The sequence below is a fragment of the Artemia sp. Qi Xiang Cuo genome, chromosome 2 (assembly GCF_049724085.1).
Source record: "Artemia sp. Qi Xiang Cuo chromosome 2, ASM4972408v1, whole genome shotgun sequence".
Classification (NCBI taxonomy): Eukaryota; Metazoa; Arthropoda; class Branchiopoda; order Anostraca; family Artemiidae; genus Artemia; species Artemia sp. Qi Xiang Cuo.
The window spans coordinates 54349090-54377076 of NC_142795.1; the positions used below are offsets into that span (position 1 = coordinate 54349090).

Here is a 27987-nt window from a genome sequence, read left to right on the forward strand (position 1 = left end):
CAATGACGGATTTCACATACGAAGAAAATGTTATTATTTTGAAACAACTCAGACAATTATTCTCGTTTTTGAAAGATTCAAGAAAAGAATTTGAGACTGATAAATTACAACTGTGTTTGTGAGGTCGATACCACCGCACCTCTTAAAGGGTATCAAGATTCCGCCCTCAGAGTACGCTCCCAGTTCCCAAGAGTACTCCCCGGGAGGGGTTTGGGGAGGGGGCAGAGGGCGCAATACAGGACCATCCAAAGTGTCTATTGTGGAGTTTGATGGAGACAAAAGTTATTCCCTCTTATAAAACATTTATTTAGACCAGTTTGAAAAAATCTTTTGGCAAAACGCAGAGGAAAATATGGATTATTGAGAAAGTAACAATAACACCACGCTTTGACCTATGGCTTGCAGATCCTTTAACTGACATTGAGGAGTGAGTTTTCGTAACGCATCCGTAATAATTAGAAAACTTTAAAAATTACAGTCAGCTTAACGCTTACTAGGTTAAAACCCACTACTTGTACAAAAATTTATAGTTTTTATTTAAAAAAAAAAAAATTTTGTAATAAATAACTTTGTTTTTTCTAGACGTCTCTTTTTCGGAATTACCGTTATAATTGTAATAATAAAATACAACGACAAAAAAAAATATATATTTTTTAAAATTTTAATTTTATATTATGAAAGACAAGAAAATGTAACTTTTTTTCTTCTTCTTTTAATTTTTCTGGTTATGATGGTGTGAACAATTACTATGATAAATTTACAAATTTTATTAACTATAAAAAAAAAATGGTTATTTTACATAAAAAATAAAACTTTTTTTTTTCTACAGATTAAAAAAAAATAAATACAATCGGCACCAATAAGTTATGAAGGATTTTTATTTACATTACAAAGACTATAACCTTGCGCAGAGTTCAAGTATGAACCTACACTAGGTCTATCTAATATGGAGGGGCAAGAGTGATTCCTTATTGACAATTGTTTGGTAATTGCAGGCCTGGACTAATTCATCTGCTATATTGATATTCTTGAGGACCCAGATCGGGCCGGTAGTTCCATGCTTGAATATTTAAAAGATGACACAAGTAAATCTGAACTGGTTCCTTATAACAAATTTCCATCAGAGGACAATACAGGCTGGTCCCACTAATTGTCTCCAAACACCTTGGAACATGTATGAGGAAACATCATGACACACCCCCCACGGTGATTTAACAGAAGGGGAGTTGTGTTAGTGACAAGTCCCTGTAAACCTACTTATCACTTCCACAGAAAGGTAGTAGTAATAAAGAATCGACCCAGTTTTCCGGGGACATTTTTATTCAGACCTATACAATTAGTGAATTGAGTCCTGAACTAACAGGGACTAGACGCGAAAACAACATTAAACCCCCAGACTAGCCTGGTTTTTATCTGTTAGAGTCTTCTCTAGATAATTTGAAAACATATAGGGTAGACTATAGCCTTACTGAGGAAAACGCTGGCATTATTTTAAATGACCCCGTGAAAAATCTCCATAGCTATATCGACAGAATTCGAGCACTTATTGATATTCAGATCCAGAATTGGGGGGGTCGGGGGGGAATTAAAGCATCGGTGAATCAAAAAGTTTATCTACAAAAGGAGACATCTAGGGACATTTTTTATTTTCTTTTTTCAAAAGTCAACCAAACTTTTTACCCAGGTCTAAACAAATTTGAAGACAATTATTTCAACTGTTTAAAGAAACAACGATAAACTTTGGATACATTTAGTGAGATGAAAAGGGGTGCCACAATTTTATACAGTGATCGCATTGAACTGAATCTCTGAAGATTTAGAACAAAATTTCTTTTAAGAGGAGCGGTCAATCTAAAAATAAAATGCCACCCAGATTTGTCAGCTACAGGAGGGGTTCAAGGTTTTACATTTGACACAGAGTTTCAATGTTTTAAATATGCATTTTTAGCGGCGGCCCATTTGACATTATATGATGTGTCATAAATTAAAAATCTCGACAGACTTGCTATTAAGGGGTTGAAAATTTTAAATATTTTATTTTTATACTTTGTATTTTTTATATATACTTGTTAAAAAAACTAAATCGGAATTGTCTAAAACGATAAGTAAAATCTTGGTTGGGGATGAGTTTGAATACTCTACGCCCTAGACGGGGGAGCTGGGGGGAAAACACCAAATAAAAAAGGATGTATGCACACAGTGAGGACACCAACAGCAAAAAATGTTATACATTTGTTATGTGTTATTTACGAACCCCCCAAAGATGTAAATTCTTATGGTCATTTTTTCCCCGTTACTGCAATAAGTCGACTCCTCTGTCAAGGCATTCATAAAGGAGAACGTTTCTATTGCCCCATGTTTCTCTCCTCATTTAGATCCGAGCGAACGTTTTCAGATCACATGGGGCATTGCAAACTTCATGGAAATCAAAGAATAGAAATGCCGGTAGAAGGCATAGACATTTTAAAATTTAAAAAATTTCAAAATTCCCTTCTTAAATCTGAATAATTGTCTTTAGACTGTAAATCAATACTGGTTGAAGTATCAGACCAAGCAAGGCCAAATCTAGTCAAGGACCACAAACTAGTTGCCTGTTCCTCTGCGCACGCACGACACGACGCCAACAATAAAATGCTATTGGAAGAGTTTTTCCCTCAGAAGGAAACACTATAAAATTCTATAAAGAAAATTTAAAAAATCTCTTAAATACTTAATTGCATCATTCCTAAAAGTATTTAGCTTTGCTTTACCCTCCCCCACCCCAATCTAAATATAAAATATTTAACCATAAAAAAAAAAATAGTGTGAATTTTTTTTTTATTCGTGACTCTTCTTAAAACACAATTAAAAACAAACAAAGCAGTGTCGACGAGATCAAGCGACAGAAAGGAAAAAAAACGTTCTTTTTGAGCATTTGGGAACTCTCCCCCCTGAAAAATATTTGATACGCTTTGCTACTAGCCATTAGCAACAGACAAAAGTAATTAGCAGTATTGTAGGGCGATAATCAATATCGATACTCATATATCTATATATCGGAGCAACTATTGATGTCGAATATCGAAACATAAATATCGATATCGAAAACGATATTTGAAAATTTTGACTATTTTCTGTTTTAAAGAATATAAATACTTTAAGAAATTTTCGATTTTGGCTTTCTGCTTTAAAGAATAAATGCTTAAGAACGTCCTGCAGAAAAGATCCAGTGGCCGAGAAGAAGAACAACGACGTATTTAATCCATTGACTCATACATGCTGATACACAGCATACATACCTGTATCCATAAGTTGGTATAGCTCGTTCTCAAATTCAAAATACGTTTAGTGAAGTTAGTCTTTCAAATGTTGCTAAGAACTTCGAAAGGACTAGGCTGTATAGAATGCCATCTGGGATTGTAAGCCTTACTGAGATCACACCCGTCATGATTGCGACATATCTTAATCTGCATTTCATGAAAATGTACATTTCCACTGACGATCTTCTCCAGGTTGAGAGTACAATAGAGATATGGAATTGACCTTTCTGGCTACTAAACCTGTATAAATAGATGCAATTGCTGTGACAGTCTCTGTGGTTCAGCCACAACAGAATCAAGCTGGTTTGTGAGGAGTATATGGCGAAGTTTCAGTAGTCAACGCAATGCATGCTTCGCCAGCAGCCAAATCTATAAAGGCTCTGGAGATTTTCAATAGGGAGTCTTTAGTTCCAAAAACTAATCCATTCAAGTCGTGGAAGTCCTGTTATATGAGTCTTAAAAATATGTCCACAAGATGATCAGTTCCAAAGCTGGTGAGTTCAGTTCCAAAGGGTAACGACCTGTAAGTAAGGAGCGACTCGGCCCAATAGTAACCGAAACTCTAAAAAAGGGATTTTGATAACAATATACACATCAAAAGAATTGGCTTCGTATGCTGATTCCAAATATGTAATTTTATTGCACCCATCAAAAGGTACGAGCCTGAGAAAATTTGCGTAATTTCCGAGAAAGAGGAGAAAGGCCCTCAAAAAGACAAGGAACAATAATGACAAGCGCACCATCACATTCAGCATTTTATGGAGCCCTACTGTAAAGGTTCCAACCTCCCATCTGCAAAAACGTGGAATTTTGTATTTTTTGTCAGAAGAAAGATCACGGATACGTGTTAGTTTGCTGGTTTTTTTTCATCAGGGTGATCGTGTCAAACCAATGGTCCAAGAAAATTGAAAGAGGGCTTGTTGGAACGGAAAACAAAAGTTCTAGTGTCCCTTCAAAGTGACCAAAAATACTTGAGGGCAACTAACCACCCTCCCACGTCCTTTCTTCCGAAGTCATCGGATAAAAATTTTGGGACATCTATTTTGTTCGCCATATTTGAAAGATCAAATAACTATACCTCTAGAGAAGACACGACCCCCCACAACCTGGGGGAAGTGCTGTAAGTTATGAATTTTGCCTGTCGTCAACATATAATATTTTTTATTTGTAAGTAGACAGATATTTTTTGGAGAGGAGGAATTTTCTGGGGGGGGGGGGGGTGATTTTCTACGGAAAGGATTTTCAATGGGCAGGGAAGTCTCTGGGAAAGAACTTACAAGAAAGAATTTTGCATCGGAGAATTTGCCACAACTATACAAAATTTTTCCTACTTTCTTTTTGCCGACTCAATTTTTCATGAAAAGATGTTCCGGTTAAATTGTAATGTCCCTCCACAGTACCCGGGGGAAGGGCTATACACTATGGATTTCACCTATTGTTTGCACATAGTATTTATTAGTTGGAAGAAAACAGATGTTTTTTTTGGGAGGAGTTTTTCGACGGGGAGAATTTTCCATGAAGAGGGAAGTTTCCGATATGAACTTACAAGGGAAAATTTTACACGGGAAAATTTTCCAGAATTCTTCATAAATTTTATCTTACTTTTTCTTTCCTGATTCAACTTTACACCTAGAGATGTTCTGCGGGAATTTCAGAGAAGTTAAAATTGTCTGGGGGATGTTTTAGTGCGAGAGGGATTTTCCGCAGGACAAAGTCTCCACGGGAGAATTTTCAGTGAGAAATTCTTCTTAGGAGAAGGAATTGACGGGACGTCAATTCCATTGGAAGGACGAAATTTCCCATCGAGGGTTTTTCCCGGCATGATTCAAAAATAGATTAGAAATTAAATTAAAAACAAGTCTTTTTTCGAATGAAAGTAGGCTAAAGAAAATTTTCTTGGCGAAATTGTCCAGAAGAAAATTTCTGAGCGAAATTTTCAGCAGGGATGGATTTATCGTGGGGGGTGGGGATTTTACATAGGCTGAATATTCCATGGATGAATTTTCTTGGGGGGGGGGCGATTTTCCAAAGAGGAGAGAGGTATATTTCCCGGCGTTACTGGAAAACAATCAGAAATTAAATAAAAAAAGAACAATTTTTTTTCCACTGAAACTGGGAAGCAATATTGAAACTTACAGCAAAAAGAAATCATACCACATATGAAGAAGATACCCCATCCTCAATGCCTTGCTCTATAAACTAGAATTTAACTTTTTGCCCAGATTCTTTAAGACAACTTGTTAAACACAAGAGTCGTTTAATTAGAATAAGAAGCTCTTTAATATACAAAAAAAAAAAAAAAGAGGAGCATACCACTCATATATGCAATAATTTCTTTTCGTTTTGAGTTTTAATGCTGATCCTTACTTTCACTAAAAAAGACCAATTTTTTTAATTTAATCACTGAAAAGTAGAATCAATTCTCAGGGGAAAATTTTGATATGTTGCTAATTTTGAATAGCCAAAACTAGCCAGTAAGTTATCTTTCTTTATCCTGAAACCGACTAATTTCAAATCTGGATTTCTAATATATTAATCTATGTAATCGAAGTTTGTTTTTATCGTTTGATTTTATATTACTCAAAGTTTAAAAAAAATTACGCAAATTAAGCTTCAATTACTATTTTTATTGAACTTTTGCAAAGCCAAGAGTTAATCTAACAAAAAACTGATCATAAATATCGATTATCGAAAGCAAAAATATCTATATATCGTTTAATAAAGTTGTCGCCCAACACTAATCAGAAGTAATAATTATTATATTCTACTATAAGCATGATCTAAACCATAAATCCCAGAAAAGAATAGTTAATAAGCCAAGGCTTCTCATTATAATGCAAAGTATTATTACCTTTTCAGTGCCCTTCACATAAGGTAGTGGAAAAAAACCTTTCCCAGAGAAACAACACCTGAAGGGCCTTCTAAAAGGACAAATAATTTTAATAATTAATAGCTACGATGTGTTATCTACCTTTTTTGAGAGACTTAGGCTCCTAGCTTCTAGAAGGGAGGGGCCAGGTAAACTTTGACCAAACCCTTCTAAAGAAATGGGAAATAGACAGCAGCTTGGTGTGGCAGCTTTGCTACCTTGCGCCTCGGCCCAAAGCTGTAACTAGGTAATCTGGACACAAATCTGGACATGGACATCTGGACACAAATAGTAGTGTTTAATTGTTTCATACCTCCTCTAGTTGACCTGATACGGAAAACTTGATACCATTCGCAAAAAATCTGTTTACTTTCTTTAATAGCTTGGATACACTTACGCTATTTTGATTTGGTTAGATTTTAAGAGCAGAAGTAGCCTCGAAAGTTTGAACATAATACCCTCAGTCGTTCTTGGGATACTGCTGAGATGCCATATTGGGAATTAGCCTTAACACAGTGCATTTTGATTTAATCTTAAGGCAACATTTAGTTATTAAACATATTTGGAAAATGGGAGGGTGGGTGTGGGAGGGGGATTAGTTGCCCTCCAATCACTTTCGACTATTAAAAAGGGCATCAGCCCTTTCTATTTTCAATCGAATGAGCCCTTTCGAAGTTCCTACGACAACTCCTTTGATACGAAGTGCCCTGGGAGAAAAAAAAAAAAAAAAAAAAAAAAAAAAAAAAACATTATACCCACATCGATCTTTGCTATAAAAATGTCAAGCCTTCCAATCACTTTCGAATATTAAAAAGGGCACTATACCTTTTGATTTCCAATCGAATGAGCCCTTTTTGAGTTTCTACGACAACGCTTTCTAAAAACACCTTATATGCCCCAAGGGCATAAATTACAACCCTTGCCCTAAGCGCTGTTAGGGTGGTTGTCATCCTCTAAGACCTAATTTTCAGATAGCAAATGGCTATCTGATGTGTTTGAGAAAAAGGTGGAAAAATAGTAGGCGTGAGAGGGGGGCTATTTGCCCTTCAATCACTTTTGACTATAAAAAGGGCGCTAGCCCTTTCAATTTCCAATTGAATGAGCCCTTTTTGAAGTTTCTACAATACCGCTTTCTATAAAAACCTTACATGCTCAAACAACCACAACCTTACATGCAACCAAAAACAACCTTACATGCCCCCAGGGCATAAATTACAACCCTTACTCTAAGCGCTGTTAGGGTGGTTGTCATCCTCTAAGACCCAATTTTCAGAACTTTCAACTACGTTAAAATAATGGCTATCTCAAAATTTTGATTTGATGTGTTTGGGGAAATGGTGGGCGTGAGAGGAGCGTTAGTCGCTCTCCAATCACTTCCAACTTTAAAAAAGGCACTATTTTTAGTTCAAATACAAATTTTGAGATAGCCATTATTTTAACGTAGTTGAAAATTAGGTCTTAGAGGATGACAACCACCCTAACAGCGCTTAGAGTAAGGGATGTAATTTATGCCCTGGGGGCATGTAAGGTTGTCATCCTCAAAGACCTAATTTCCAGAACTTAAAACTACGTTGAACAAAATGGCTATCTCAAAATTTTTATTGGATGTGTTTGGAAAAATCGTGGGCGGAAAATTTAGAATAGATAGCTCTATTGAAAGTACTACAGAAAACTTTAACGTAAAGAGCTAGGTATTGACTAGGGGGCGAACCCCCTCATCTATGTAATAATTTCTGTTCTTTTTAAGTTTTAATTTTGCTCCTTACTTCTGATGGTTTTTTAAATAATGCTGGGAAATCCGGCACCCCTTCAAACAAATATCCCTTCCCCCAAGGAAACATCCACCATGGAAAGATCCTCCCACGTAACCCCCTCCTTCGACCCCCCGCCCACCAACCAGAAAATATCCCTCCTGAAAACGCATATATATACACATATAAATATATAACATGTCCCCTTACCCTTTCCCAGAGGGTTGTGGGGGGGGGAGGGGGTAGTCATCCTTAAAGACCTCAGGGCTATGAGGGGGTTATCATCCTAAAAGACCTAATTTCCAAAACTTTCAACTACGTTGAATAAAATGGCTATCTAAAAAATTTGATTGGATGTGTTTGAGGAAAAGGTGCGCGTGAGAGGGGGGTTAGTTGCCCTCAAATCACTTTCGACTGTTAAAAAGGGGACTAGCCCTTTGAATTTCCAATCGGATGAGCCCCTTTTTCAAGTTTCTACGACAAAGATTTCGATAAAAACCTTATATGCCCCAAAGGCATAACTTATAACCCTTGCCTTGAAGACTGTGGGGGGATTTTCCTGCTCAAAGGTATAATTTCCTGAACTTTAAACTGCGTGGAACAAAATGGCTATCTCAAAATTTTGATTGGATGTGTTTGGGGTAATGGTGGGCGTGTAATAGGTGTTAGTTGCCATCCAATCACTTTCGATTATTAAAAAGGGCACTAGCCATTTCAGTTTCCAATCGAATGAGCCCTTTTTGAAGTTTCTACAACAACACGTTCTATAGAAACCTTATATACCCCCCAAGGCATAACTTACAACCCTTGCCCTGAGGTCTGTGGGGGGGGGGGGGGTTGTCATCCTTAAAGACCTAATTTCCAGAAATTAAAACTACGTTGAACAAAATGGATATCTCAAAATTTTGATTAGATTTGTTTGGGGAAAAGATGGGCGTGAGAGGGGTGTTAGTTTTCCTCCAATCACTTTCGAGTATTAAAAAGGGCACTAGCCCTTTCAATTTCCAATCGAATGAGCCTTTTTGAACTTTCCACGACAGCGCTTTCTATAAAAACTTTATATGCCCCCAGGGCATAGCTTAAAACCCTTCCCCTAAGGGCTGTGGGGCACTTCCCTCCCCGAAAACGTAATTTATATCTGGAAATCAACTACGCTGAACGAAATGGTTTTCTCAAAATTTTGATTGTATGTGTTTCGTGAAATGGTGGGCGTGGAAGGGGTGTTAGTTGCCTTCCAATCACTTTTGACCATTAAAAATGGCACATGCCACTCCAATTTACAATTGAATGAGCCTTTTTCGAAGTTTCTACGACAACTTCTTCGATACGAAGTGCCCTGCTCTAAAGGAAAAAAATAATAAATGATACACTGTGCCAACATCGTTCTTATATGCCCCCAGGGCATAACTTAAAACCCTTGCCCTGAGGGTTGTGGGGGAGTGTCCTCCTCAAAAATATGTTTTCTTTGTGGAAATCAACTGCGCTGAACAAAATGGCTATCTCAAATTTTTGATGGGTTGTGTTTGGTGAAATGGTGGGCGTGAAAGGGGTGTTAGTTGCCTTCCAATCACTTTCGACTATTAAAAAGGGCACAAGCCACTCCAATTTCCAATCGAATGAGCTCTTTCCGAATTTTCTACGGCAACTCCTTCGATACGAAGTGCCCTGGTCTAAAACCAAGAAAAATTAAATAAGAAAGAAAAATAATAATATATTGTGCCAACATCGTTCTTTATTTAGGCAGCGCAATATGGAATAACTCGTGCAGATTTCCATACTTCTGGAAAGATCCCTGATGATATAGATGCATTTAAAATATAAAGCAACGGGACATGGATTACACAAGTAATTAAGCAATTTCTTTCAGAATATTTGTGGAGAGCCCATCTAGACCTAAGGAATTACCACTTTTTAAATTCGTAATTACTTTCTGAGTAACAGGAGCCAGGATCATACTAGAATTTTCAGATGGCGGGAGATATTCTTTATATCAATAAAACAGAGATTCAGGAGAACTCAGTTCAACAGTAGTACTAATATGAGAAAAATAATTACAAAAATAATCTGCAACAACATCCTTCCCCTTCAATTCAACACCATTTTCGTTTTTGATTACTTCAGGGTGTGGTGTCTTAGTATTGTTTCCAATTTTTTCCTTGATTAATTTCCTTGTAGTCCGAGGTGAATCAGATTTTTAAATGAATTTTCATAATAAATTTGTTCTCTTGTTCTAAGAATTTAACCAGCAGATTTTTATAATTTTTGAATCGTTGTCGATTATGAGCTGAGGGGTATTTCATTTTTATCTTATACAGTCGATTTTTTTCCTTGAAAGATTTTAAAAAGTGATAAACTTATCCAACGTTGTTGTTTAGGTGAGGTTCTTTTCTGGTATGTAAATGGGCAATGAAGGTCAAATTTTTCATTCAAAATTCGATAAAACATATCTAAGAATGTATTTGGGTCATTCTCATTAGTAACTTCACTCCAATCTAAATCGCTAAGATTAGATTTCAGTCCATTCATATTGACTTGTGAGAAATTTCTCCTCTTCATAGGATTTTCTTTATTGACTATCTTTTGCGCTTTGAAATCAGACATTAAAATACACTGATCAGATGTATCTTCCATGCCCAAGAATGTAGCCTCACATGGATAAGGTGCAAAAATGTTATCAATCAGGGAAAAAGAAGAATTTGCTATTCGTGTCAGAATAAAATATACTGAGTTTATGCAATGAGAAAGGTTACATTCTAAAAACTGAAGGACATGTCGGTCAATTCCTTGCTGGCATGATGGGAGACATCCCATTAAGTCAATATCGAAGTCCCCAAGGATTAGAAATGGCAATCGAAGATTTGATATCACACTTCACATATTTTCAAATTTGTCAATAAAGTCTGCCATGCTAGATGAGGGAGGACGATAAATTACAAAAATTAAAAATTTATTATTATTTGGTAAAAAAAAAAACATTCAAAAATACAGCTTTCAAAAATCATATAAGTATTCAGATATAGAAATTCTTCTTTCATCTGTGCCGGAATATAATTTTTAACTAGCATTGCTAAACCACCTTGCTTTTTTCGAGCTCTGCTTACATGAAAAAGAAAAATAGAATCACTAATATTAATTTTATTTGCCGAGTTTTCATGTAAAGAAGTTTCACAAACTCCAAGAGTATCCGTACCCGATTCAAATAAAAAAAATTCAAATGCACCTTGCCCGCTTCTCCATCCACGACAGTTCCAAAAAGATATTCTCCTCGTATTTGGTTTTTTTATGAACTATTTCGTGAGAAAACAAATATTTATTTGGGGGGCTAAAAAGAGTTTAAAGTTTCATTATTATCATGGGCCAGGGGCGTTTAGAATACATTATTAAAAAGGGCGAATTTCTTTCAAATTCTTCCAGTCTAGATGCAGGGATCACATCAACTTGACTAACCATTTTCGTGTATTGACCTAAAGCCAAGGAGTACCCCTCTTCCCCCCCATGCCAATCCCACATAAACTAAAAGCACTAAAACTCACACTATATGGGTTTATTCTCGCGAAAGATATCATGTCATTCAGCTATGAGCCCCTGTACTGTTAAATCACACCATATCGGAAAAAAAAAAAAAAGCAATATATCACAAAAAAAATATTTACTTCTCAGCTAAGTGATGTTCATTGAAAACAATGAAAACAAAAATCAATTTGGTTTGACTCGGAAGCAATCCATCCTTTTCTTCTCTCCAACTTGGCCTATATAGCACAGCATTGGTGAGACTACTGAAGTTGATAATTTTTGTTGAATATTCGCTGCGAGTTTTTGAATTGATCCATATATCGTCGCACTATCAGTGGATTCTAAATCCATAAGTCTTTTCTTAGTTTTCCCCATTTAAGTTGTTAGAACAAATTAGCCATCACCAGCCGAGGAAACAATCACCTTAATAGCAATTAGTTTATTACGTCGAAACAGGTGTATAATTCATATATATGTCCATTTAAGTTGTTAGAACAAATTAGCAAACACCAGCCGACGAGACAATCGCATTAATAGCAATTAGTTTATTACGTCAAAACAGGTGTATAATTCACTTATATTTCAACGGGTTCGCATGGAAACGATGCTATTCGGCTGAGAGCATTGAATGAACTGAGCAGTAGTTAATACTTCAATGTTATATTAAAATAGGAAGACTTATTGAAAATATATTTTGTCTTCAATAAAGCGCAAATATATCTCTAGCATTCAGTTCTGTTCAAAACTTTCATCTCTGAAATCTAAATTTATTTTAAGGACAAGAAGCAAACCTCTTAGGTCATGACAGGCAAACAGGTAAGGCCATCTCCGAATTCTTATACCTTCATATTGACCATGTCTAAGTCATATGCTTTGATTAAATTCCTGACAAATGTATTTCAGAAGTCGAGCAAGGGCCTAGCCAATCAATTCTTGAGGCTCCAGGCAGACTGTAACAAACCGAGACTGGGAATAATGATCCAACTGACATCCAAAGTAAAAGGGTTTATGCGTAACTTGGGTTCGTACCTGCATACATAGTGGAGAGAATCCCAAACGAATTAACTTTTGCCTAAAAATTAATACAAGAAACTTACTTCTAGTGTGTCAGGAAGAGTATGGAGAGGTTCCTCTTCATCTGTTTCACTGGAATCAAAATCCAAGTCATCAAATTCTTCTACATGCTTCGATTTTGTCTTCGAATTACTTGCAGTCTTGTTTGTCTTTTTCTTTTCGATTGTAGATGGTTGTTTTCCAGCATTACCATCATGGTTCCCTTTACTTTTCTTTGTTTCAAACTCTTTAGATCTCTTTATTGAAGTCTGCTCTTCGTCAATTTCTTCGCTTTCACCTGCAACACAAAGTAGCTAAATCCTTTTCTACCCTGCTAAGGAAGAGTAAGTGCACAATCTCACATTCCAAGTTCAATGCCATTTTCACGATGTTTATGTTTATGAACGATGTCAAAAATGATGTTTATGAGGTCATTAGTCTCCCGACAAAGGCGCTAACAGACAGTGTTTCCAAGCCCCTGGAGTTTTTCAGTTTGAAATGCGGGCTTCAAAACACATCTTTCATGCCTACATAAGCAGTTGGATAGGAGAAATAACTTTTGAAATGGATAGTAGATTTTCTACATTTACTATCAAAACGGCACGTTTGCTAAGAAAAATAGAGATTATTTAACTTTCAAAACCCGAAAGAAAAGAATTAAAATAAAATTTACATATGAATAGGGTGGCTAATACCGTATTTTAAAAGAAGCTCATGGGACATTTTTTTCGTTCACAATTCGAGCATTCATTATTCTGCCTTTGAGCTTGATTATCAAATATTTATTTTGCTCCAATGAAAAAAATGAGATCAAGAACAAAAACGAGCCGATTAAATGAAACGAAACCAACTTGAGGTTCCATACAGTCAAATTTAGAATGGTTGAACATACAGGGTGCTAGAATAGGTTTGAAAATTAATGTTACGAAGACCAAGTCACTAAGGCTAGGAATAAGTGAAGATGAAAAGGTGACATTGGGTAATGAAAAGATTGATCAAGTGGGCAGCTTCACTTATCTTGGTAGTATTATTAGTAAAAACGGTGGGAGCAGTGAAGATGTTAAAAGTAGAATAGCCAAGGCTCAGGGTGTTTTACCACAGTTAAAAAAAAGTTTGGAAGAATAGGAAGATTAGTCTGCAAACCAAGATTAGAGTAGTAGAAGCTACAGTGAAAACAGTGGTCAAATATGGCTCTGAAGCCTGGGCGCTCCGAAAAGCGGATGAAGATTTGCTAGATGTTTTTCAGAGAAATTGCTTAAGGATTGTTCTGGGTACCCGACTGACTGACCGTATTTCAAATAATAGGCTGTACGAAAAATGTGGTTCAATACCGGTCTCTACGGCTAAATTGAAAGAAAGTCTAAGTTGGCTAGGGCACGTCATGCAGATGAAGGATGACAGATTGCCGAAGATTTTTTTTTTCGGCCAACTGTCTATGGCTAAAAGGAAAGCAGGTCGTCCTCGTCTGGGGTGGGAGGTTGTCATAAAGAAAGATTTAAAGGAAATGGGAACTTCATGGGCGGGTGTAAAAAGGGAGGCTTTGAATAGATTGGGATGGAGGAGGAGCGTGCACAGCTGTGTTGGCCTCAGGCGGCTTGGTGCTGCGGTGAGTTGTTAGTAGTAGTAGTGGAAGTAGTGAACATACAGTAATTGGTAAAATTCTTCCTATCCCTTTCTTTCTCTGTTCTGAGCAGGTATGGTTGAGGATAATGCTCTGTAAGTGAAACGTCTCTGGAAGTGGTAGCAATTTCCCATTTTATATTTTAAGCCAAACTCCCAGTCTCCATTAAGTAGATTCAGATTAGCTTAGAAGAATCTTGTAAGGTTAGTTGGCTAGTTGATTCTAAGCTAATAGACCTACTGCAGTCAGTAGTCAGTAATTCTGCTTTCGTTAACCTTCCCTACATTTTAAAGTACCGGTAAAGACAAATATTTAGTAGTTAGGTCAAGCTAAACAAGAAGAACAAAATTGGGAAATATTAAATATCAACGATGTTTTATTCTTTTCTGACATTGGCACCAGTTTTAACTCTAAGAAGTTCCCATACGTTTTGGTAGTATCTGCCAAGGACATATCCGGGACTTTTATTTCGGGGCGGAGGGGTTTACAAAAAAACTTCACAAAACGCATCAATAATTGTTTATATACATTTTTGTTACTTTCTTAAAAGTCGGAAAAAAATTGGACGGAAGTAGGGGTTCAAACCCGTTAACATCCGCCCTGGATATGGTCTTGGTATCTGCAATGCACCAATGATGCAGTAAAATGCGTTGATTGCCAGAAAAATTTGGCTAAATGTTGTAAAAACTTTGTTTTCTTGTTACATTGTACCTGTGAGACCATTTTCTTAAGCGGCATTTGCCTCCGTACAGGAATTCTAGAGCATACTTACTTACTTGTACTTGTAGCAGGAATCATGTACCTCAGTCCTCCCTGGCGTCCAGTAGCTTCGTCATTATGGAAAGCCAAGTCTCGGTCGTTCATGAGTGGCTCAATCAATTCGGGCCAGGGCTTATCCCATCTTCGTCAATACTTACTGAAGCCACCGAGTGGGTCTAGGCTTGATGCCTTGATGCAGCCAAGCCACGTTTTCTTCTGTCTTCCATGTCACTTTTTCCATCCCGGAAGAGGCGTACATATGAGGGCTTTATTGACAAAGGTGTGCTATGGGCGGCTAAGTGCATGGCCGCACGGTCGGAGTCTTGTTTGTTTAATTATAGTGGCCAAATCAAAACATTGATGGCAAATCTGCGGAGTTCATCATTCCTGACTTGATCACGGAGTTCAATGTCAATAATTCTCCTTAGACATGAAGGGCCAAATGCTTTGAGGGCTTGAATGTCGGATGCTTTCATAGCCCATGCCTCGCAGCCATATAGTAAGACAGACTGTTCAATGGCCTGATATATCCTTATTCTTGTCTTCAAAGGACTTTTTCTGGTTCCATGGAAAGTGGTTTAGCTGGGTGAAGAGTCCAGTTGCTGAAGCAATTTTCGGATTTGACAAAGACTGAATTTCGGACTTGAATCCTCCTATTGGGTCTACCAGAGAGCCTAGGTGCTTGAATTCAGGTATCTTGTCTATGAGCGACTGTTCTAGTAAAATTGGGGGGGGGGGGTCTTGAGATGATATACCAGACACCATGACTTTTGTCTTTGAGGAGCTTATCTTCAGGCCCACCAGAGAAGATTCTTCAACTACTTTTGATAGCATGGATTGGCCTTCTGAACAAGATTCAGCTAACAAGCAAATATCGTCAGCGTAATCCAGATCAGTGATCACAAAATTGGGACTTACTTTAATGGCTGAGAACGTTGTCATTGCTCTGGTCATAATCCAGTCGATTACGAAATTAAATAAGATGGGAGACAATATACTTTACTGTTGGACACAAAAATAAATTTGGGACATCGAGAACAACTCTCCACCTATCTGAATTTGGGTTCGCCTATGCTGGTAGTTTGCTTGGGATAAGTCTGACTATCTTGTCTGGTACTCCATCCTCCGTCATGGCCTTCCAGATTCTATCCCTTAATCATAAAAATGTTAGCACCCTTCATTTTATAAAACCAAAATATTCAGTCTTTTTAAATGTTTCTTTAAATTCTTCTATTACCATCATCTTATATTAACAGAAAAAAAAAAAACAACAACACATATGTACTCGTATCTTTTTTGCTTGTTTCACAGGATGGAGTTCAATATATGATTCAGGACAAATTTTCTTAGAAACTAAGAGAAGGTTTTCTGGGTAATATGCCTAATAATGCAAAAGCTGAAAAAAACATAAAAGTAACTTTTAAGATCTTTTGGAAACCTCTTGAGTTTTCTGAGTTAGATATTGTATCAAAGTCAAAGGTCTAAAAAGGGGCGCACGCAAGGGGAACAAGGGACGTTGATCCCCTCCCCCCAGACAACTTTTGCTAAAAAAAAACAAACTACAGAAACATTCCCTATTTTGCTAAGCTTAACAATCAATGTGTCTTTTTGAAACAAAGGATAGTTTAAAAACTGCTTATTTACTACTTTAAAATGCTCTTTTTACGGCTTTAGACTCTAATTGCGGTTGTGGCCTATATTTTTAATTAAAATAGAAACGCAAAGAAAAATGAAATCTGCATAAAAGTAATAATACATATTCACCATAAAACAGCTTAGAGAAAAACTGAGGAAATTTGGACAAACTGAGAAATACAACAGCTAGCAGATTTAAAAAAAACGACCAATCAAAACATTGGCATATCTAATTTGAAACTATGAAAAAAAAGTTTTTTGGCTTTGTACCAGGAAAATGATATAATTTTAAATATCATTCATTGTGCAATGCTTTGCAGTTGTATTTTCTATATTTTACCTTAAAAACGTCAACAGAAGAAATGAGAACTTACCTCCAGTGAACTCAGCTTCCTCAGAATCACTCATAAAACTACTTATACTAGATCCATCTTCAGTGTCAAGGTCCTCGTTAACAAAATCTTCAAATGATTTTGCAGCCAACTTTCTCTCAAGTTCTTGCTGTAGGTTTAAAATATCTTCTTCTTTTTCCTTTATTGTTAAGTTAGGTTTAGGTTTCCTGAGTGGTTTCTTGGTTATCTTGGGTGGAAGCTTTTTAGCAGCTTTCGACTGCTTTCCAATCTTCTTAAATGTTTTCATTATTGAAACAGTCGTTTGCTCACTATGTAAGAAACGCAAAAACATTAACGTGTATCATTTCCAAGTCATGACTTTGTTAGTCAACAATCCTGTGCAAAATAAGAAAGGGAGCACTAAGCAATTCAAGAAAAAAAAAAAAGCTGTCAAGGATGACTAAATAGAGCAACAATTCAAAGTTTAATGAATGATTGTAGTTTTTTCACAACGTTGAAAAAGAACTTTGGTTTAACTTGAACCATACAACAGACGCGCAAGCGCTAACACAGAAATTAAAGGGAAAGTAGAAATTGAGTTTGAGGGGAAACGTTATGGGGCAAGTGCAAGAAAAAGTGAATAATTGAAAAACTAAAATAATAAGGGAAAATTTAATACTATGTTTGAAACATGTACTTAATGTGTGTTGATTCAGGAAAGTCATATTGCAATCTGAATGATTTTTAATCATTAACATATAAAATAAAATGGCTTATTACCATAAATTGGGGCCTTCACCCCATGGATGGTAAAGACAATTCTTGGATTTTTTTTTTTCAATGCTACCGACTTCAAGTGAAAAATGTTATTCCTGCAATGAGAGCAGAGCTTTCAGACATCAAGAGCAGAGCTTCAAATGAACAGAAACTTGAAGGCACACTTTCCCCTTCATGTTGATCTCAAGAACCTGCCATGAAAGTTCACCCTAAAACTGTACCTTTTTTATTTTCCAGAACCCGACCATCCCCACAAAAAGATCCAATAGCCCCCTCCTTCACCCTAATAGGCGCAGAACAATGCAATTATATATCATCATAAATCTTAATGTACAAAATAGTCAATACTAGCCATTCATCATGTGTAGACAGTACTAGTGTCTCAGGGCAAGTGCACCCACTTACTGGAGTATGGCCCTTGAAACAGAGAGGCTACATAGATAGAAGTTCATGGTTCTAAAACAAATGGCTTTTTCAAGTTCAAGCTCGAGAATATTATGGGCCAAGTAGGGTAAACACTGTTGCTTTGGAATAAAAAGTGGTATAAATACTGTTGCATGTACAAATACATTTTTTTGTTATTTGGTTCTCCCCAAAAAGGGAACTAGAGTTTTATGTTCCTGTTGAAGTGAGCTCTCCCTGAATATTATATGAACACTGGTTTGATACAATCACCATTGGTGAAAAAAATAAATAAAAAAAAATAAACGAACAAATATTGAAGATATACTTTTTGGGGAAATACCAATTTTTGTGTTGTAGACAGGCTGTGAAATCTACACTCTAAGGCTTCCACATATGCACAATTTGGTGACGTAACTTCACCAAGATTGCCATTCTACTTTTGTTGTCAGAGTCTACTTCCCTTTATACACTTTGAAAAGTTGATTCACTTGATGAATGTATGACAAGATTTGTACTTAACTTACTGTTCAATACTGAGAATGGGTTGATTTTAATATTGTGTTAGCAGCTTCTACATCATAAGTAACAAGAAAACATAGAGCCATGAATTGAATGGATGCTGCTTACACAGATTTTATTTAATCTGTAATTTAGTAAATGGCCAGTTATACAATATATATATATATATATATATATATATATATATATATATATATATATATATATATTATATATATATATATATATATATATATATATATATATATATATATATATATATATATATATATATATATATATATATATATATATATATATATATATATATATATATATATATATATATATATATATATATATATATATATATATAGGCTATACTATCTTTATAAGTGGGCAAATTGTATACGTATTTATTTTTTCTCGAAAACGCCTCCATATTTTTTAGGGATAATTTGTATCCTGGGATATTCTTGCCCAAAAAAAAGATCTAGATAGGTAAGAAGTTTGGAAAGATTCCTGAAGAGCCTTAATTTTGGAAAAAGCATATATGTCAGTGATGTCATTTTTAAATACATCATTGCTGTATTGCAATTACGTTGTCACTTATGTTGAAAAAAACTGCTAGTTGCAAAAATATTTGGATATATTTTAATAAGGGATTACAACAATTCAAAAACCTTTAAACAGAAAACCAGAAGTTTGAAGCTTTGTAGACAATCGGTGTTAGAAATCGGATTTATTTCAATAATCAGACAGCAGCATAAAAAGACATATCAGTATGAAAAAATTATCTAGAGGTTGACCCAAAAAACAAAAATTTACAAGTGTTATAAATGATAATTTTTTGGAAGAAAAAGAAGTTTTTCCCCACCACCCAAACAATTAACAAGTCTACAACCTGGACTGTCATTTAAAACTAAACCAATAAGGGCAACTAAAGCAAAGGGCATTGGCAAATTGTCTGAAGTACTGAATATCCAAAATAAAGAAGAAAAATGGGGTTAGAAGATAAGCAACACTGGAGTCAAAACTTACCAAAATTGAAAATGATATTTATGATGATTGGGTTGGGGATTTTGAGATGGATAAGGTAATCAAAGCTTACCATGCCTTTGTTTAAAAAATAAAGTTTTGGCAATATGTATTTCATAATGACAAATAACAAACCAGGGCAAAAGTCAAAGCTCAACATTTTATAAAAGCTCCAAGCAATGAAATAGCAATAAATAACAACATCAGAGTTTATAAGGCCGTTAGCCAAAAATCTGATACTGCATCAGCCTCTGTAAAAAAACAACAACAAAGGTTTGGCATTATGTTTTTCATAATGACAAAAGACAAGCCAAGGCAAAAGTCAAAGTTCAACATTTTATAAAAGCTCCAAGCAATGAAATAGCAATAAATAACAACATCAGAGTTTAAGGACGTAAGCCAAAAATCTGATACTGCATCACCCTCTGTAAAAAAACAACAACAAAGGTTTGGCATTATGTTTTTCATAATGACAAAAGACAAGCCAAGGCAAAAGTCAAAGTTAAACATTTTATGAAAGCTACAAGCAATGAAATAGCAATAAATAACAACATCAGAGTTTATAAGGCCGTTAGCCAAGAATCTGATACTGCATCAGCCTCTGATAAAAAAAACAAAGGTTTGGCATTCTGTTTTTCATAATGACAAAAGACAAGTCAAGGCAAAAGTCAAAGTTCAATATTTTATAAAAACTCCAAGCAATGAAATGGCAATAAATAACAACATCAGAGTTTAAGGACGTAAGCCAAGAATCTGATACTGCATCACCCTCTGTTAAAAAAACAACAACAAAGGTTTGGCATTATGTTTTTCATAATGACAAAAGACAAGCCAAGGCAAAAGTCAAAGTTAAACATTTTATGAAAGCTACAAGCAATGAAATAGCAATAAATAATTTATTGCTGGAGTATTTAAAAATGAAAATTTTGACATTATTCTGGATTACCACTGTCACTTAACATTGTTAAAATTAACAACTATGGTTACAGCAGAGGCTGTAACCTAGTAAAGAGCAAATCATTTTTCATATTACACTAAAAAAAACATTACTATAATGAAACTGTTTAGTGATAGATATTTATCCCATAACACTGTTCAGAGAATAGTAATTTCCATTCAGATTCAGCTAAACAGATTTAGAGTAGGCTACATTTTTCTTTTTTACAAAAGACAACAAAAATTTGTTTACATGTATTTTTGTTGCTTTAGTATGAGTTAAACAAACTTCAGGGTTATGGTGTTCAAACCAGGCACCCCCACCCTGGATACAGCACTGCTGACCCCTCAAAAATTATGTCTGATTGAAATAGAAAGTGCATTGTTGACAACACTATTGTCAAAACCCTTGACTAGAGGTTTATTTTCCCCTTCCTTGATCAACAAGAGGAAAATCATATTTAGCAGGAGTAGTGCTGACATGTCTCCTTTTTTCTCTAGGGGTATTTCAATCAATACAGTTGTCTTTGAGCATCACATGAGGGTTTATTGAAACTGAAACTTATAGTTAAAGTGACTGTTTTAATAGTAAAGGACATCCCACCACAACAAAGTGCTGCATCTGCCATTCTGAATTTAACTGAACAGATTTTATTTCAAAAACCCATCACAAATAAAGAGAAAGATGAAAAAATTAACAAAAAGGAACAAGACACTAAACTAAAATACATGAGTAATAAACACAGCACTATATTCCACTAAGTAATCAGAACAATCCAGGGATTGCTATTGGCTTCAACTCTATTACAGCACCCTACTTTAATAGCAATTCTACCCAAGAAACAATTGAATTAGTTATTAAACACCTTCTTATTACATATGAATTACTTGTACATACTAAAACCTGGATTAAAAATTCCAGATATATGAAAAATACCCTCATTCTAGCAACTTTATTTTCACTATTTAATAATTTCTACAATAGAAAACTATAGAAGATACAAGACAAAACACAGCCACTACAAAAATCTTTGGTTGTAATGATTTATTTAAATCCCTTTGTGAAAAAATAGAGCCTCAATAAGCTGATCAGTTTCTCTTTTGCATATATTTTACATTAAGTGATCATGTCAATGGAAAACACAGATAAAGAGCTAACTCAGAGGGTATAACCACTTGTAACACTATTTAAATCTCTGGTTGCATAGACTTATTCCACTTAAATAGAAGGATTTCATATCCTAATGTGTTAAAACTCAAGCCAATTTCATCATAATCTTTTATCAGTATCATGGAACTGCAATTCAAAAGAGTTGAGTTCTAGACAAGCTAAGAAAGTAGTCTCTAAACCCAACTAGTGACACATCCATTCTCTTAAAAATGCAATTACAAGTCACTCTGGACTGTGAAGAGGAAATACTTTTACTGAACAGATCTACTGACATAACAGCTCCTTGTTTAATTGTTTTCTTTACTAAAGCAAACTTCCTACTTAATTTACCAGACAGTCTGATGTATACTTTGATTCTACTGTGCATATCACTCAAATATCTAGTAACTATATGATTTATTCTGATCTTTTTCAGTGCTAATATAATCTGAGACTGAATGCCTTAATGAATAACCTCTTGCAAATCATATTCTCTGATAGCAAGGCATTTTCTTTAGAGTTATTTAGCCTCAAGCAGGACATTTGCTACTGCATAGCACAACCTAGACCAGATAAGAATTCAAATTGATGGAATGGTACTTTTTACTTGGCTTTGATGTCTGAAAACAATTAGCTTGTATTTCTGAGCCTCTTATCCTTCCTGATCTATTTGCCCCTACCTTGTAATCACATGACAGTATAAGCCTAGAATTGGGGCTACTAAGAAGGAAACATGCTAAAAATAAAACAATTCTTACTTTATAATATGTACAAAATTGCAGTTAACAGATTTTGAAAGCAATTCCATCATACTTTACCCCCAACCCCATTATGTGGAAATATATGGCCTAAATTACATATTTCCCATGCATTTACCATGGGTCACTCTTGTGTCAATCCATGTACCAATAGATTGAAGCAGCACTGACATAACCACAAAACAGAAAATCAAATGAGAAATATAAATTTTGGGCTAAGGGGAGGATAAAACTATAGTGGAATTGTTTTCTTAACATATTTCCTTCTTAATAGCTCTAATTCTAGTTGCCCTTGATCAAGAGCTGCTGATCACCTGGGAGGTAGCTGAATCCTTAAGTAGGAATTAATATGAAACCAGGAAAGAAAACTAGGCCTATTCCTATAGAAGTCATGGTGAAGGTCTAGAATAGGGCCTTTCCAGAAGTCAACATGCTAGAATAAAAAGACACATTTTTAGATTGTGAATTTTATGCTTATTTTCATGGCTTGATTTGCATTTTGACAATTCATCCTAAGTTGAATTTAAGTTGAATTTATGGTTTCATATAACCCTAGAATCTTCAAAGAAACTTATCAAAAATGATGGAATTCTTACTTAATAATACACAACAAGTTTCAATCAAACATATTTAGTTGTTTTTCCAATTTTTAGGGGGGAAAACAAAAGCGATTTGCTCTGAAGTACATATTAAGGTAATTATCCTCTGGTGTTGCCAAATCCTTTCCTTAAATTTAGAAGAAAAGCCTTGATATTGTTTAAAGTTACAAGAAGTACATTTTCACAAACAAGTGCCAATTGAAAGGAGGCTCAAACCCATAATTAAACTGAAATGTCTTGATAACACCTTCCCATGGTTCATTTTAGACCCTGGATTCCTTCAGGGAAGTTTCATACAACTACTTTTGGTAAATTTGCTGTTGACTATGTAACTTAGCAAGGATGAAAGTGAAAACATTATTTGATGTCCTTTTTTATGCTCTTTAATAATTCAATAATTGCTTTTAGGGCTAATTGAATCTTGAGCCCCTAAAGGGGTCCCAATGGTATTTCATTTTTGTAACCACACAGAGAAGTTATCAACACTAGTTAAGCTATTGAAAAGTGGATAAAAACAGGTAAATTTCCAGTCAGCCTTATAATTTAGCAAAGATGAAAGTGACAACATCATTTGATACCTTTTTTATGCTCTTTCATAATTCAATATTTGCTTCTGGGACTATTTTCATCTTGAGCCCTTAAAGGGGCCCCAAAGGTATTTCCTATTTATAACAACACAAAGAAGTTATCAATACTAGTTAAGTTATTGAAAAGCAGTTAAAAACATATCACTAGTTTATATACCCCACCCCATAATGTGCAAATATATACCCAAAACTGCTTTCTGAATCTAAATATAACCAAGTGAACTTTACCCCAACCCCTAAATATATCCAAATCAGGGTACATATTTGCACATTAGGAGGGTAGGAGTATATATTCTGTTAATATACAGGTTTTAAGAAATTCATGAATTTCATAGAAAAGCTCTGTATGTATATGTATGTTTATAGCACTATTTGTATTTTTGGCACTGCATTTTCAATCATTTTAAAAGAAACTAAGAACAACCAGGATGAACGCTGTCTATAAAAAAAATCAAAGCACAAATTTCAAAGCATATCAAAATTTGTCAGGATATTATCCTTAATAAATCCCACCCAGATAAATATTCAACTGGTTCCTGTAACAAAGAGGTGATGAAAAAAACTAGTATTTTTCAAAAGTCCAGTTACCTTGGTGATAAAATAATTAAGAGTTCATCTGCCTTGAAGAACACAAAGTCAAATGCTAATGAATGCAAACTAAAGGTCAAGACAATTAAGATAAGCAGTCATGAACTGACTACACATAAGGGTGTATGCAAATTTGCCTGGAATGATATTTGCAAAAAAGGCAAGAAAAGTTTTAATGTAGCAAGAGTTTTAATGTTAAGGGTGAGTGGAAGGTCTCTGACTGCCAACTATTATACCAGAGAATTTGTATTAAGTTTGGAAGTGGTTGTTGTGTTGGTTTTGACTGGATTCATTTGAATCCTGGCTTTGATACATTCAAAAAACTTTTTAATAATACTGGAAAGAGTTATCATCAACTGACAAACTCTCCTATGTATTAGCACTAGCACTATGAATATGGGTCGGCCAAAAAACGAAGTTTGCCAGACCAGCCCACAGTTCCCATCAGCTTTCAAAAGCAACATGAATCCAAATAATCAATAGCACCAAACAAACCCATTCAGAAGACCTCAGCTCCCCCTCATTTCAGCCTATGTTCCAGCTCCCCCTCATTTCAATTGCCAAATCAGTCCATCTCCTCAGTCCTGTTATTAGCATCAAATGAACTCAAGAACCTACAACAAGTATCCAATAGCAAATCAAGAAACCCTGGTATGATACATTGCTCCTCCTCCCACGGATTTCCCAAAATCCTTCTTAAGAATGTAAGGTCACTGGTAAATAAAATGGATGAACTTAAAATTAGTCTTGACAAAAACCAGATTGATATCGCTTGCATTACTGAAACATGGTCTGCCACTGAAGACTTTTGCTCCATTCCAAATTATGACTCCCATTTTAAGCCCAGAATAAACAGAGGGTATCCCTCTATCTCATGGTGGAGGAGTGGCTTTTTTTGTCAGTCTACCCTCCCAAATTGGATTCTTTCATTTTCTGAAATAGAGAACAACTCCAAAACTAAAGTTCCGTGGCTCTGGACCAGACCCAAAAACCTCCCAATGAAGTATCTTGCATCATTTTTTGTATTATTTATTACCCTCCTTATAGTGGATTTAAGAAGGAGCTGACAGCATATCTGCAACTTTATACTGACAGAATTCACTGCAAGTATCCTTATGCTGCAATTACATTATGTGGTGATTTTAATGAGCTAGACCAAAAGTGGCTTAGCTCTGCTCTTAGCCTTGATCACATGCATTGATAAAGCCCAAGGCTTAATTTTTTACCAACATTGAAGATTACTACTGTGCCCCCAAAATAGCCCCTCCATTAGGGGCAAGTGGCTATATATGCATCTTTTGGACCCCTTTATCTTCCTTCCCCCCAAAACAATTGATCAGTTATTCTTACAGACCCATTAACTGACAAGAAGGTTGCCCATTTCAAATAAAAACCTTGTGCCAATATCCTATGTTTTACCAATGGTAGTGAAATGGCTTCTAAGTGTTAAGTAGAACTTTTCCAGTTATATTGTGACACCTACCTTTCCAGTGAAAAATGTTACTTGCAAATGTAATTACAAACTGTGGATAAATAAAAGAATTTTGTGCCTAATGTATGAATGTGATAAACTTTTAAGGAAGGATCTTTCCAAGAATTTTGAAAACTTAGAAACATTGTTGATAGCAAAATCAGTAAAGCCATAAAGGAGCATGGTGCTCAATAATTTATAGTATTTGGACCCTAAGAAATTCCACAAAAGTGTCCAAGATCTCTTCAAAGTTTTTATTACTTGACAGTAATGGTGATCCAATAGGTGCAGATGTCATAAATGATCATTTTGCTTAAAGTTGTAAAAATCACCCACCACTCCAACATATTCTGACCAACAGTGCAGTGAGTGGCATTCCTGTGATGGAAATTCATCAACCCAACTTAAACTCAAAACCATCCCTAACAAATTGATTGTGGAATGTGCCCAGTAATTAAGTGTACCTCTAACTGCAATTTTTAACCAATGTTTTGTAGATGGTATTTTTCCAGTGTTTTAAACAAGCTATTATATCTCCTATACCAAAACTTAATTACATTCTAGACAAGGAATGTACTAGGGCTTTAGGCATGTAATTAATTAAATTTAATGATTATTGTAAATTAATTGTAATTAATGAAGATTAATCACCAAAAAAAGTCACTAGCCCTGCCTCTTAGCATCATTAATTATAATCACTTGACATGGAATACACCCTTGCTGAAACAGGTTCCTGAAATCAGCTGTGTGCCTAGCCCTTAATACAAGACTCAATGCTTGTAGAGCTCCAAATACCCAACTAGACCTGTGTCCCCAAATGTTGACCATGAGGTACAAAAACTCTTGTGTCCTCTATTTTGTTTCCATTTTAATAATTGATTTGATTTTTGTTTTATGTTTATCCCCTAACATCTGTTTTATTATTGTAGCTTATTTGTTCTAATGTACTTATGGTAGCTTTTGTGCTATTTTAGCACATTTCCCATTTTAATAATTGATATAATGTTTTGTTTTATGTCTATCCTCTAACATCTGTTTTATTATTGTCATTGTTCTGACATGCTTATCTAGCTTTTGTGCTAGGCCTATTTTAGCCAATAAATCATATTCTATTCTATTAGAGGGGTGGAATGGGCAAAATTGTAGTGAGTCATATAATTTAGCTAAGATGAAAGTGAAAACATGATTTGATACTTTTTTTTATGATCTTTGATTATTTATATAAAATACCTTTGGGGCCCCTTTAAGGGCTCAAAATGCAATTAACCCCAGAAGCAATTATTCAATTACAATACAGGGTATAATTCTACTTTTGCTACTTTGGTTGTCTTGGAAAGGGGTTAGGTTAGGAAACTGAAGCTCTCAGGGAGGGGTCTACAAGCTATATTATATCCTGGGAAGGTGTTTTGAAGTACCTACCTCCACTCCTTCTAACTCTAGATGGTCCTGAAATTTGCCTACATGACAGGTCTATACCTATTGAAATTGTGACAAAACAACATTTTTACCTTAATTTTCAATGATCAGTTTCTTTTTCTTGGTTTAGTTCTGAAAATGCAATTCCTGTTATTTCAGTAGAATTTTAAGCCATATTAATGTTTTTTTTCAAAATTTTGGAAATGTATTTGCATATCTTTAAAACCTTATAAATTGGGATTGAGCAAAGTTGTGAAGCTGAAAACAATTTTGTTGTAGGCCTATTTATTTAAGCAGAAGATCTATTTTGCAAGGTTTCACTAATATAGGCTAACAAAAAGATTTTTAAAGGTCATCAAAGGTTCTGGACCCTCTAGACGGAGAAGGAGTGGAGGTAGGTAGGCCTATTCAAAATACCTTCCTGGGGCATACTTTAGCCTGTAGACCCATCCCTGAAAGTTTCATTTTCCTAGCCTAACTCCTTTCCAAGATAGGCAAAAGTTGCTAGAGTAGAATTTTACCCGATAGAGTATAAAAAACGCATCAAATGACGTTTTTAATTTCATCCTAGCTAAATTAGGCTATATAGCCAACTGCAAATTTACCAAACTTTATGGGTTAGTAAGAGCCCCCTTAACTAGAATTTTTGTGCATAAATTTTACCGTTCTTCACTTGTGAGATGCCTTTTATTAGCCTAGTTGCTTCACTCTGTGGGCTACGGAGCTACTGGCTTGATTGCCTCATATAAAACACATATATGAACACATGTTTTAATCATAACAAACCTTCTGTTTCTTTTTATAAGTACAAGAAATTCTTATTACAATATTGCGACTTCTAAATAAAACCATGGCGGGTTCAGTGCTACGGCGAATCCGAAAAGATTCCGCTTGCGACGCTTCGTCTCGCTTGGGTAATTCTTCACCTCCCA

The 27987-nt window shown here is 35.3% G+C and overlaps 1 protein-coding gene across 1 annotated transcript; it reads right to left on the reverse strand.

Moving 5' to 3' along the window:
• Window positions 1–3594: 3594 nt before the first annotated feature.
• Window positions 3595–27830, reverse strand: LOC148955374 (uncharacterized). The gene is made up of 4 exons (XM_089107214.1): window positions 27719–27830; window positions 16875–17161; window positions 12530–12783; window positions 3595–3741 (listed from the first exon to the last, which is right to left on the reverse strand). Exons 2-4 carry the CDS (start codon window positions 17137–17139, stop codon window positions 3595–3597), a joined length of 666 nt encoding a protein of 221 aa, XP_088963340.1. The 5' UTR covers window positions 17140–17161; window positions 27719–27830.
• Window positions 27831–27987: the final 157 nt, after the last annotated feature.